The 13,839-nt window shown below is 34.4% G+C and overlaps 2 protein-coding genes across 2 annotated transcripts; both read right to left on the bottom strand.

Moving 5' to 3' along the window:
• Positions 1 to 512: 512 nt before the first annotated feature.
• On the bottom strand, positions 513 to 1,254 carry LOC128133828 (kiwellin-1-like). The gene has a single exon (XM_052771351.1). The coding sequence runs from the start codon at positions 1,187 to 1,189 to the stop codon at positions 638 to 640; it is 552 nt and encodes a 183-aa protein (XP_052627311.1). The 5' UTR covers positions 1,190 to 1,254; the 3' UTR covers positions 513 to 637.
• A 6,005-nt stretch (positions 1,255 to 7,259) lies between these two features.
• LOC111890342 (kiwellin-1-like) lies at positions 7,260 to 8,001 on the bottom strand. The gene has a single exon (XM_052771352.1). The coding sequence runs from the start codon at positions 7,934 to 7,936 to the stop codon at positions 7,385 to 7,387; it is 552 nt and encodes a 183-aa protein (XP_052627312.1). The 5' UTR covers positions 7,937 to 8,001; the 3' UTR covers positions 7,260 to 7,384.
• Positions 8,002 to 13,839: the final 5,838 nt, after the last annotated feature.

Below are 13,839 nucleotides of genomic sequence, written 5' to 3'. Positions count from 1 at the left end.
AAATGGCGTTTAGCACCTCTTTCCGGAAAATGGTGTTGAGCGACGATGATGAGTTTATGATTATCAGATGTGCTGGGATTTGGGATGTGGTATCAAATCAAGAAGCTGTCGGTGTTGCGAATTCATATGGGTGATAATTTTACTGCTATTGTGGTTTTGTTTTGATAATAATCAGGTAGAGTCTGTTAAAGGTTCGGTTTGCCTGTGATTACGGTGCAGGGTATTGTCTGATTGCATAAAGGGAATTAGAATGTGTAAATACATAATTTTTTTTTTATTGTGTTTGTGGTGAAGTCTATTTGTAGGGCTGCTTCATATGAGTAGGAAAAAGTAGTCTAAAATTTAGTAGTGGAATTGATTCTATCATGAAAGATTATACCACTGAATGGGTTTTGTGTGTCTTTGTGTGTCATATCAGTTGTTGTTTGAATCCATATACATCTAAAGGTATGTTAATATGTGTATAACGTAATATATCTGTATATGGGTTTGAATGGATAGTGGTGTTGATAAGTTTGGTGTGAACCTCTAGTCATTAGTATATATAGTTACATCAATAATTTTACAGATTAAAATATCCACAAAACACAGAAACAGAAATAGTATTTGATGTTTTAAAAGGAGAGCTAGATTAACATCACTCTGTCCAGGTAATATCCAAATCTCCCCAGTTATCCTCGGATACCCCTAAGGCCTTCCACACTGCTTTGGAAGCATCAACAATATTATTAGGGCAAGGGGGTTGATAGTCATGATCATCATCGCACCCCATAGTAGAGTCACACTCATCCACAACCATTGCCTTTACACTCCTCCCATTTCCATTGATGGTAATATACTTGTGGCACCTATCCCCTCCCTTGTACCATCCAGTTGACAGCGCCACAACTGGTGTGTCATCAGAGTGGTATTGGTTGTCACACTCCGACGGACCACCACCATCACCTCCCTTTTGGAAACTGTTTATTGTCAGTGTTGCTTTAGTATCGCCTGTCACTGGAGGCGAGCATGTATACGTGGTGTAAAACTTACCTTGGACACAACAATCCGAGTTGTTCTCACGGTTGCATTCTCCTGGAGGCGGTTTTCTTCCCCGGATACCACCACTTGGTTTGCATGTCTGAGCATTGATCTCCAATGAAGTTGTTGCCAGGAGAACCAAGAACAGAAAAAAACCCAAATTCTTCATTGCCTTTTAGATGTTGCTAGTTACTGTTTACAATGCTGTTGGATGAGTAGCAAGGCAAATGGGTTGTGCTAATATAGCCTTTTGCTTAACAAAGAGCCAAGATAATAGTCAACTCTGTTGTATTTTTTTTTTCAACTGAATGTTGTTCTACGCCAATAAAACATCCTTTGGATATTCACTTTCCCATTTAAGAAAACCAAGTTATTTTTAGTGCACGGACATACTACAATATTGTCCATTATGCTAGCTGCGTGTTGTGTGTAATTTTGTCTCATTGTTGATTTATAAAGTATATCTAAAATTACAGCGACTATTATTTTATTTGGGGAAAATATTTTCCATTGATTCTGTAAAAATAATAGTTTCAAAATTTTACCAATCTACCCGCATATTTGTCTTTTATATTAAACATGCAGGTAAAATCATGTTAGTATATATGATACTCCATATTGCTTAATTAGTACATAACATTACTCATCATTCCACATAATTAACCATGACCTTATCATATTACGTTTTAACCTGGCCTTTGGTTCTTGCATCAAAGAAAATGTACTATATATCAAGCTGTACATATACATTTGGTACAAATATAGAAATACTGACATTAAGAGTCCTTTGGCTAGTATTCCACAGTTAATGTTCCACGCACGTAGGCTTTGATGCGGGTTGACACTTGCCGTTGAGATGGTGCGGTTTACTATTCAGTTTTCAATATTTGAAAATTTGATTCCAACTTGTTAGTTATCTTGTAATTATATTTTCTATCTCTATCATCTACGTTTGTTCTAGCAAATTTATAGATCTGAGTGTCTTTAAATATCACGGGCCGACACTAACTTAATACATAAAAACAGTGTATATAATTATCCTAATACTATTTCACCTTACGGTACACCATTTTTTGAACTAAAAATGTATCCCATAGTAAGTTGCCTTTTTTAGATTTATATGGATTGTCAAAAATATCCTATGAGTTATTAGCTTTCAATATATCTATTTACAATTTTTGGTTATATAAGCTTAATAAAATATTTTATAACAAAAATACAACCAACCACATTATTAATTCAAATTATGTTAATCTTTTAAAATGACAATTGCTAAATAAAATAATTATATTCGAAAAATAAAGATAAGTTGGTGATGAGTGAGACACAAATAAATTATTTTAATTTGTTTTAGAACGACATTGGATATATGGAAGAATTGTGTCGGGGTGAAGAACAAAATTGTCGCCAACGAATTGTTGTGGGTGCCATAGTGGGAGTAGGGTTGGTAGTGAATCTCATAATAAAATAAAAGATAATAAGAATTAGAAAAATACAAAATAATCTGTTAAGGACAATATACTATTTTAATGTCGGGTAGGAACGTATAGTGGTATAATAGAATATCAAAAAGATAGTCCAGGTGCAAAGGATAAAAAACATAATAGATATGAATAGATTACAAAAATAGAAATTTTGACCAAACCAATTAATATAATCTACTAAAATTTGAATACATGTTTATTTGGCATGGTTATTTAATACACACATGAGACCATTAACTATATACGCATGGTACACTCGAAAGCGTTAACTTATATAGACATACTTTCGCTGATCTACACTCCTACAATAAATTCTAACTTATTTAAATTTTGTTTAATATGATACAGACCCCTAAATTGAATCATAAAATTCTGACATGAAAGCCATGTTTTTTTTTTCAAATTTCAAAATTAATATTCCAACTATCTTGTCTGAAATTTAGGAATACTTTTCAGGAGTTTATGTTCCGGTGTGATTCTCGATTTATTCAAATTTCGTTAAACTGATTATGTTTAAATTTCATTATCAATTCCCAACTATCCATGTGTGAATTTTGTTAATACCCTACAATACGTCAAGTTCCGTTTTTATTTTTGATTAATTCATAAGAATAAACTATATTTGACTGAATATGGTCGTGGCTCTTCTCTCTTTGTATGAGTATTTTAGTAGTAGTTTTTACTGGATTTAAGTTGTAGGCTGCTGTTTGAGGGTGAAGAACACTTCTGTGTTATTTTCTATAAAACAAAATGAACTTAAGGGTAATTCATTAAAAATAGGCAAACAAGTTTTCTATTTTAAATTGGATTGAATGTTTATATAATTAGACGATAGAACAATTAAGTTAGGTTATAGAGATCATATGTATAATTGTTAAAAGATGTATTTTAATCTTTATGGTTTCATGATGGAAGGCTTGTTGTGGAGAGCATTTGATACATTCCAGTTGAATGTTAGATAATTTTGTTTAATTGAGCCTCAACACTGTGAAACCTTAGAAATAATGGGATCTCCCTTGGTTAGTTATTTTTACAAACACAATTGATATCTTTGAAATGAGTTTACACATGTTAGTTTGGTTGTTTCAGTTGCATACCTACTATCTTGTTTAGCCTACTAGACATGATATATAAAGTCAGTCTTGCGTGATTTGCATGTATCTCGTAGACGAATGCATACATATTCACTCTTTTATACATTGTAGGCTGTATACACCGTCTTAAAACCATACTCCCCCCACGGAGAATGATTCAACCCAAACAAGAGATCAAGAAGTCTCACAAAGACATGGGAACCCTCATGAAAAGCGAACGAAGATGAACGCATCATATGTCAAAATGACCACTCAAAGTTCCATTTTCCTTCTATGTCCTTTTTGACGGCCATTGCGGCTCCGTAACAGCATCATACTTGAAAAATCATGCCATGAAATTATTCTTTTAAGATTATAATCATTATGCATAATTTAACCATTTTTAAAGGATGTAAAACCTTCCCATTGCAAAGCCTTTCTACTAGCCGACCAAACCCTCACTAACTAAAGCAACATTATCAATTACTATAGGACAATCATATTAACTGTTTTCATCCTTGTACATCAACTTTAATCGTTAATGTCAGTTTTGAGATTTTAAACCCTTTGAATATAACTTTCTCAAGCTTTAGAGTAAAGAGAAAGGCCCCTTTAGCACCTCTTTCCAAGAGATAGGAGTATCACTCATTCTTTGCTCAATAAGGAAGTTTAAACACATATTGCGTTAACTAGAAAAAGCATCGATCATTAGTGATGCTCTCCCGAGAATCTCCTGTGAGAACAACAAAGAAATCATGAAATACTATTTTTGTAAAACAAGCAATAATCAATCGTGATATTCCACGACGTGAATCACACGCTTACCGGAAAATCATGACTGAGAGACTTCTTAAGCATGGTCGACTAGCTTTCGTTTTTGTCTCCATAAATCTAGTGCAGTCTTGTGTCGGGATTGAATCGCAATTCCATTGTCGCAAGAAGATATGCCATGTTATTTAGATGAAAAGAAGAGAATGGAACAATTAGGTGTGTATACTGAAGATTGTGGTCTCAACTGTGAGCGCAGGCAGTCATACCGGCCCTAGGAGGCTGGCATATGGAGTTACCAATCGGTTAGAAAATCATCCCTTCATATGTCTAAATGACCACTGTAAGTTCCATTTTCCTTCTATGACATTTTTGACGGTTATTGTGGCTCGGTAACAAGATCATACTTAAAAAATCACGCATTGAAATTATTCTTTCAATATTTTGAGCTCCCACAACCATTATACATAATTTAATCATTTTTAAAGGATGTAAACCCTTCCCATTGCAAAGCCTTTCTGCTAGCTTACCAAACCCTCACTAACTAAAGTAGCATCATCAATTACTATGGGACAACCACATTAATTGTTTTAGTTTTCGTACATCCATTGTAAATCGTTAATGCTGGATTTCGAGATTTTAAACCCTTAGAAGACAACTTTCAAAAGCTTTAGAGTAAATAGAAAGGGCCTTTTAGCACCTCTTTCCAAGAGATAGGAGTATCGTTCACTCTTTGCTCAATAAGAAAGTGGAAACACATATTCCTTTAATTAGAAAAGCATAGATCATTAGTGATGTTCTCTTGAGAATCTCTTGTGAGAACAACAAAGAAAACATGAAATACTGTTTTTGTAAGACAAGCATGAATTAATCGTGATATTCTACAAGGAGAATCATACGCTTATCGGAAAACCATGACTGAGAGTCTTCTTAAGCATGGTCGGCTGGATTTCGTTTTGTCTCCGTCAATCTAGTGCTGTGTTGTGTCGGAATGGAATCGCAATTCCATTGTCAGAAGAAGATATGCCATGTTATTTAGATGAGAAGAAGAGAGTGGAAGAATTAGGTGTGTATACTGAAGATTGGCATCTCAACTATGAGCTAGCGGTCATGCAGGCCGTAGGAGGCTGGCATATGACGTTACCAATCAGTTAGAAAATCATCCCTTCTTAGAAAAAAAGAAGCGAGACAAATGGTGTTCTACGAAGATGATGAGTTTATGATTATCGGATGAGTTTATGATAATTATCGGATGTGCTGGGATTTGGCATGTGGCATCAAATCATGAAGTTGTCGGTGTTGCGATTACCTATGGGTGATAATTTTACTGCTAATAATCACGCCGAGTCTTTTACGGGTTATGTTGCCCGTGATTATGGTGCGGGGTGTTGTCTGATTGCATAAAGGGAATTAGAATGTGAAATTACATATATATATTTTTTTATTATTATTGTGTTCGTGGTAAAGTCTATTTGTAAGGCTGCTTAATATGAGTTGGAAAAAGTAGCATATAATTTTGTAGTGGAATCGATTCTACCATGAAAGATTATAGCACTTAAATGTTTTTTTTGTCTCTCTGTGTGTCCTATCCATTGTTGTTTGAATACATATACATCTATTGGCATGTTAATATCTGTATAACATAGCATATGTATATATGGGTTTTAATGGATTGGTGCTGATAAGTTTGGTGTGAACCTCTAGTCATTAGTATATATAGTTACATCAATACCTTTACAGATTAATATCTTTGAAATGAGTTTTCTCATGCTAGTTTGGTTGTTTCAGTTGCAGACCTACTATCTTGTTTATCTTACTAGACGTGATATATAAAGTAAATCTTGCTTAATTTGAATCTATCTCGTGATATATAAAGTAATGCATACATATTCAGCTTTTAGTACATTGTAATTTGTCTAGATAGTCTGAAAACCTTACCACCCCCAACCCCCACCCCGCGCGCACGACAAAATTCAACCGAAACATGAGACAGAGAAGTTTCACATAGACATCGGAATTCTCACGCAAAGCAAACTATGATGAACGCATCGTATGTCAAAATGACCACTCCCAGTTCCATTTTTCTTCTATGCCATTTTTGATGGCCATTACGGTTCCGTAACAACATCATACTTGAAAAATCACGCTATGAAATTATTCTTTCAAGATTATGAGCTCCCACAATCATCGTACAAACGGTTATCATTTTTAAAGGATGTAAAACATTCCCATTACAAAGCCTTTCTACTAGCTGACCAAACCCTCACTAACTAAAGTAGCGTCATCAATTACTATGGGACAACCGCATTAACTGTTTTCGTACATAAATTTTAAATCGTTAATGCCGGTTTTCGAGATTTAAAACCCTTAGAATACAACTTTCACAAGCTTTTGATTAAAGAGAAATGGCGTTTAGCACCTCTTTCCGGAAAATGGTGTTGAGGGACGATGATGAGTTTATGATTATCAGATGTGCTGGGATTTGGGATGTGGTATCAAATCAAGAAGCTGTCGGTGTTGCGAATTCATATGGGTGATAATTTTACTGCTATTGTGGTTTTGTTTTGATAATAATCAGGTAGAGTCTGTTAAAGGTTCGGTTTGCCTGTGATTACGGTGCAGGGTATTGTCTGATTGCATAAAGGGAATTAGAATGTGAAAATACATAATTTTTTTTTATTGTGTTTGTGGTGAAGTCTATTTGTAGGGCTGCTTCATATGAGTAGGAAAAAGTAGTCTAAAATTTAGTAGTGGAATTGATTCTATCATGAAAGATTATACCACTGAATGGGTTTTGTGTGTCTTTGTGTGTCATATCAGTTGTTGTTTGAATCCATATACATCTAAAGGTATGTTAATATGTGTATAACGTAATATATCTGTATATGGGTTTGAATGGATAGTGGTGTTGATAAGTTTGGTGTGAACCTCTAGTCATTAGTATATATAGTTACATCAATAATTTTACAGATTAAAATATCCACAAAACACAGAAACAGAAATAGTATTTGATGTTTTAAAAGGAGAGCTAGATTAACATCACTCTGTCCAGGTAATATCCAAATCTCCCCAGTTATCCTCGGATACCCCTAAGGCCTTCCACACTGCTTTGGAAGCATCAACAATATTATTAGGGCAAGGGGGTTGATAGTCATGATCATCATCGCACCCCATAGTAGAGTCACACTCATCCACAACCATTGCCTTTACACTCCTCCCATTTCCATTGATGGTAATATACTTGTGGCACCTATCCCCTCCCTTGTACCATCCAGTTGACAGCGCCACAACTGGTGTGTCATCAGAGTGGTATTGGTTGTCACACTCCGACGGACCACCACCATCACCTCCCTTTTGGAAACTGTTTATTGTCAGTGTTGCTTTAGTATCGCCTGTCACTGGAGGCGAGCATGTATACGTGGTGTAAAACTTACCTTGGACACAACAATCCGAGTTGTTCTCACGGTTGCATTCTCCTGGAGGCGGTTTTCTTCCCCGGATACCACCACTTGGTTTGCATGTCTGAGCATTGATCTCCAATGAAGTTGTTGCCAGGAGAACCAAGAACAGAAAAAAACCCAAATTCTTCATTGCCTTTTAGATGTTGCTAGTTACTGTTTACAATGCTGTTGGATGAGTAGCAAGGCAAATGGGTTGTGCTAATATAGCCTTTTGCTTAACAAAGAGCCAAGATAATAGTCAACTCTGTTGTATTTTTTTTTTCAACTGAATGTTGTTCTACGCCAATAAAACATCCTTTGGATATTCACTTTCCCATTTAAGAAAACCAAGTTATTTTTAGTGCACGGACATACTACAATATTGTCCATTATGCTAGCTGCATGTTGTGTGTAATTTTGTCTCATTGTTGATTTATAAAGTATATCTAAAATTACAGCGACTATTATTTTATTTGGGGAAAATATTTTCCATTGATTCTGTAAAAATAATAGTTTCAAAATTTTACCAATCTAGCCGCATATTTGTCTTTTATATTAAACATGCAGGTAAAATCATGTTAGTATATATGATACTCCATATTGCTTAATTAGTACGTAACATTACTCATCATTCCACATAATTAACCATGACCTTATCATATTACGTTTTAACCTGGCCTTTGGTTCTTGCATCAAAGAAAATGTACTATATATCAAGCTGTACATATACATTTGGTACAAATATAGAAATACTGACATTAAGAGTCCTTTGGCTAGTATTCCACAGTTAATGTTCCACGCACGTAGGCTTTGATGCGGGTTGACACTTGCCGTTGAGATGGTGCGGTTTACTATTCAGTTTTCAATATTTGAAAATTTGATTCCAACTTGTTAGTTATCTTGTAATTATATTTTCTATCTCTATCATCTACGTTTGTTCTAGCAAATTTATAGATCTGAGTGTCTTTAAATATCACGGGCCGACACTAACTTAATACATAAAAACAGTGTATATAATTATCCTAATACTATTTCACCTTACGGTACACCATTTTTTGAACTAAAAATGTATCCCATAGTAAGTTCCCTTTTTTAGATTTATATGGATTGTCAAAAATATCCTATGAGTTATTAGCTTTCAATATATCTATTTACAATTTTTGGTTATATAAGCTTAATAAAATATTTTATAACAAAAATACAACCAACCACATTATTAATTCAAATTATGTTAATCTTTTAAAATGACAATTTCTAAATAAAATAATTATATTCGAAAAATAAAGATAAGTTTGTGATGAGTGAGACACAAATAAATTATTTTAATTTGTTTTAGAACGACATTGGATATATGGAAGAATTGTGTCGGGGTGAAGAACAAAATTGTCGCCAACGAATTGTTGTGGGTGCCATAGTGGGAGTAGGGTTGGTAGTGAATCTCATAATAAAATAAAAGATAATAAGAATTAGAAAAATACAAAATAATCTGTTAAGGACAATATACTATTTTAATGTCGGGTAGGAACGTATAGTGGTATAATAGAATATCAAAAAGATAGTCCAGGTGCAAAGGATAAAAAACATAATAGATATGAATAGATTACAAAAATAGAAATTTTGACCAAACCAATTAATATAATCTACTAAAATTTGAATACATGTTTATTTGGCATGGTTATTTAATACACACATGAGACCATTAACTATATACGCATGGTACACTCGAAAGCGTTAACTTATATAGACATACTTTCGCTGATCTACACTCCTACAATAAATTCTAACTTATTTAAATTTTGTTTAATATGATACAGACCCCTAAATTGAATCATAAAATTCTGACATGAAAGCCATGTTTTTTTTTTTCAAATTTCAAAATTAATATTCCAACTATCTTGTCTGAAATTTAAGAATACTTTTCAGGAGTTTATGTTCCGGTGTGATTCTCGATTTATTCAAATTTCGTTAAACTGATTATGTTTAAATTTCATTATCAATTCCCAACTATCCATGTGTGAATTTTGTTAATACCCTACAATACGTCAAGTTCCGTTTTTATTTTTGATTAATTCATAAGAATAAACTATATTTGACTGAATATGGTCGTGGCTCTTCTCTCTTTGTATGAGTATTTTAGTAGTAGTTTTTACTGGATTTAAGTTGTAGGCTGCTGTTTGAGGGTGAAGAACACTTCCGTGTTATTTTCTATAAAAACAAAATGAACTTAAGGGTAATTCATTAAAAATAGGCAAACAAGTTTTCTATTTTAAATTGGATTGAAAGTTTATATAATTAGACGATAGAACAATTAAGTTAGGTTATAGAGATCATATGTATAATTGTTAAAAGATGTATTTTAATCTTTATGGTTTCATGATGGAAGGCTTGTTGTGGAGAGCATTTGATACATTCCAGTTGAATGTTAGATAATTTTGTTTAATTGAGCCTCAACACTGTGAAACCATTAGAAATAATGGGATCTCCCTTGGTTAGTTATTTTTACAAACACAATTGATATCTTTGAAATGAGTTTACACATGTTAGTTTGGTTGTTTCAGTTGCATACCTACTATCTTGTTTAGCCTACTAGACATGATATATAGAGTCAGTCTTGCGTGATTTGCATGTATCTCGTAGACGAATGCATACATATTCACTCTTTTATACATTGTAGGCTGTATACACCATCTCAAAACCATACTCCCCCCACGGAGAATGATTCAACCAAAACAAGAGATCAACAAGTCTCACAAAGACATGGGAACCCTCATGAAAAGCGAACTAAGATGAACGCATCATATGTCAAAATGACCACTCAAAGTTCCATTTTCCTTCTATGTCCTTTTTGGCGGCCATTGCGGCTCCGTAACAGCATCATACTTGAAAAATCATGCCATGAAATTATTCTTTCAAGATTATAATCATTATGCATAATTTAACCATTTTTAAAGGATGTAAAACCTTCTCATTGCAAAGCCTTTCTACTGGCCGACCAAACCCTCACTAACTAAAGCAACATTATCAATTACTATAGGACAATCATATTAACTGTTTTCATCCTTGTACATCAACTGTAAATCGTTAATGTCAGTTTTGAGATTTTAAACCCTTTGAATATAACTTTCTCAAGCTTTAGAGTAAGGAGAAAGGCCCCTTTAGCACCTCTTTCCAAGAGATAGGAGTATCACTCATTCCTTGCTCAATAAGGAAGTTTAAACACATATTGCTTTAGTTAGAAAAGCATCGATCATTAGTGATGCTCTCCCGAGAATCTCCTGTGAGAACAACAAAGAAATCATGAAATACTATTTTTGTAAAACAAGCAATAATCAATCGTGATATTCCACGACGTGAATCATACTCTTACCGGAAAATCATGACTGAGAGACTTCTTAAGCATGGTCGACTAGCTTTCGTTTTTGTCTCCATAAATCTAGTGCAGTCTTGTGCCGGGATTGAATCGCAATTCCATTGTCGCAAGAAGATATGCCATGTTATTTAGATGAAAAGAAGAGAGTGGAACAATTAGGTGTGTATACTGAAGATTGTGGTCTCAACTGTGAGCGCATGCAGTCATACCGGCCCTAGGAGGCTGGCGTATGGAGTTACCAATCGGTTAGAAAATCATCCCTTCATATGTCAAAATGACCACTGTAAGTTCCATTTACCTTCTATGCCATTTTTGACGGTCATTGCGGCTCGGTAACAAGATCATACTTAAAAAATCACGCATTGAAATTATTCTTTCAATATTTTGAGCTCCCACAACCATTATACATAATCTAATCATTTTTAAAGGATGTAAACCCTTCCCATTGCAAAGCCTTTCTGCTAGCTTACCAAACCCTCACTAACTAAAGTAGCATCATCAATTACTATGGGACAACCACATTAATTGTTTTAATTTTCGTACATCCATTGTAAATCGTTAATGCTGGATTTCGAGATTTTAAACCCTTAGAAGACAACTTTCAAAAGCTTTAGAGTAAATAGAAAGGGCCTTTTAGCACCTCTTTCCAAGAGATAGGAGTATCGTTCACTCTTTGCTCAATAAGAAAGTGGAAACACATATTCCTTTAATTAGAAAAGCATAGATCATTAGTGATGTTCTCTTGAGAATCTCTTGTGAGAACAACAAAGAAAACATGAAATACTGTTTTTGTAAGACAAGCATGAATTAATCGTGATATTCTACAAGGAGAATCATACGCTTACCGGAAAACCATGACTGAGAGTCTTCTTAAGCATGGTCGGCTGGATTTCGTTTTGTCTCCGTCAATCTAGTGCTGTCTTGTGTCGGAATGGAATCACAATTCCATTGTCAGAAGAAGATATGCCATGTTATTTAGATGAGAAGAAGAGAGTGGAAGAATTAGGTGTGTATACTGAAGATGGGCATCTCAACTATGAGCTAGCGGTCATGCGGGCCGTAGGAGGCTGGCATATGAAGTTACCAATCAGTTAGAAAATCATCCCTTCTTAGAAAAAAAGAAGCGAGACAAATGGTGTTCTACGAAGATGATGAGTTTATGATTATCGGATGAGTTTATGATAATTATCGGATGTGCTGGGATTTGGCATGCGGGGTGTTGTCTGATTGCATAAAGGGTGTTGTCTGATTGCATAAAGGGAATTAGAATGTGAAATTACATATACATATTTTTTTATTATTATTGTGTTCGTGGTAAAGTCTATTTGTAAGGCTGCTTCATATGAGTTGGAAAAAGTAGCGTATAATTTTGTAGTGGAATCGATTCTACCATGAAAGATTATAGCACTTAAATGTTTTTTTTTGTCTCTCTGTGTGTCCTATCCATTGTTGTTTGAATACATATACATCTATTGGCATGTTAATATCTGTATAACATAGCATATGTATATATGGGTTTTAATGGATTGGTGCTGATAAGTTTGGTGTGAACCTCTAGTCATTAGTATATATAGTTACATCAATACCTTTACAGATTAATATCTTTGAAATGAGTTTTCTCATGCTAGTTTGGTTGTTTCAGTTGCAGACCTACTATCTTGTTTATCTTACTAGACGTGATATATAAAGTAAATCTTGCTTAATTTGAATCTATCTCGTGATATATAAAGTAATGCATACATATTCAGCTTTTAGTACATTGTAATTTGTCTAGATAGTCTGAAAACCTTACCACCCCCAACCCCCACCCCGCGCGCACGACAAAATTCAACCGAAACATGAGACAGAGAAGTTTCACATAGACATCGGAATTCTCACGCAAAGCAAACTATGATGAACGCATCGTATGTCAAAATGACCACTCCCAGTTCCATTTTTCTTCTATGCCATTTTTGATGGCCATTACGGTTCCGTAACAACATCATACTTGAAAAATCACGCTATGAAATTATTCTTTCAAGATTATGAGCTCCCACAATCATCGTACAAACGGTTATCATTTTTAAAGGATGTAAAACATTCCCATTACAAAGCCTTTCTACTAGCTGACCAAACCCTCACTAACTAAAGTAGCGTCATCAATTACTATGGGACAACCGCATTAACTGTTTTCGTACATAAATTTTAAATCGTTAATGCCGGTTTTCGAGATTTAAAACCCTTAGAATACAACTTTCACAAGCTTTTGATTAAAGAGAAATGGCGTTTAGCACCTCTTTCCGGAAAATGGTGTTGAGCGACGATGATGAGTTTATGATTATCAGATGTGCTGGGATTTGGGATGTGGTATCAAATCAAGAAGCGGTCGGTGTTGCGAATTCATATGGGTGATAATTTTACTGCTATTGTGGTTTTGTTTTGATAATAATCAGGTAGAGTCTGTTAAAGGTTCGGTTTGCCTGTGATTACGGTGCAGGGTATTGTCTGATTGCATAAAGGGAATTAGAATGTGAAAATACATAATTTTTTTTTATTGTGTTTGTGGTGAAGTCTATTTGTAGGGCTGCTTCATATGAGTAGGAAAAAGTAGTCTAAAATTTAGTAGTGGAATTGATTCTATCATGAAAGATTATACCACTGAATGGGTTTTGTGTGTCTTTGTGTGTCATATCAGTTGTTGTTTG

The sequence above is a fragment of the Lactuca sativa genome, chromosome 4 (genome assembly GCF_002870075.4).
Source record: "Lactuca sativa cultivar Salinas chromosome 4, Lsat_Salinas_v11, whole genome shotgun sequence".
In the NCBI taxonomy this organism is placed as follows: Eukaryota; Viridiplantae; Streptophyta; class Magnoliopsida; order Asterales; family Asteraceae; genus Lactuca; species Lactuca sativa.
This window is presented reverse-complemented; position numbering and strand designations above follow the sequence as displayed.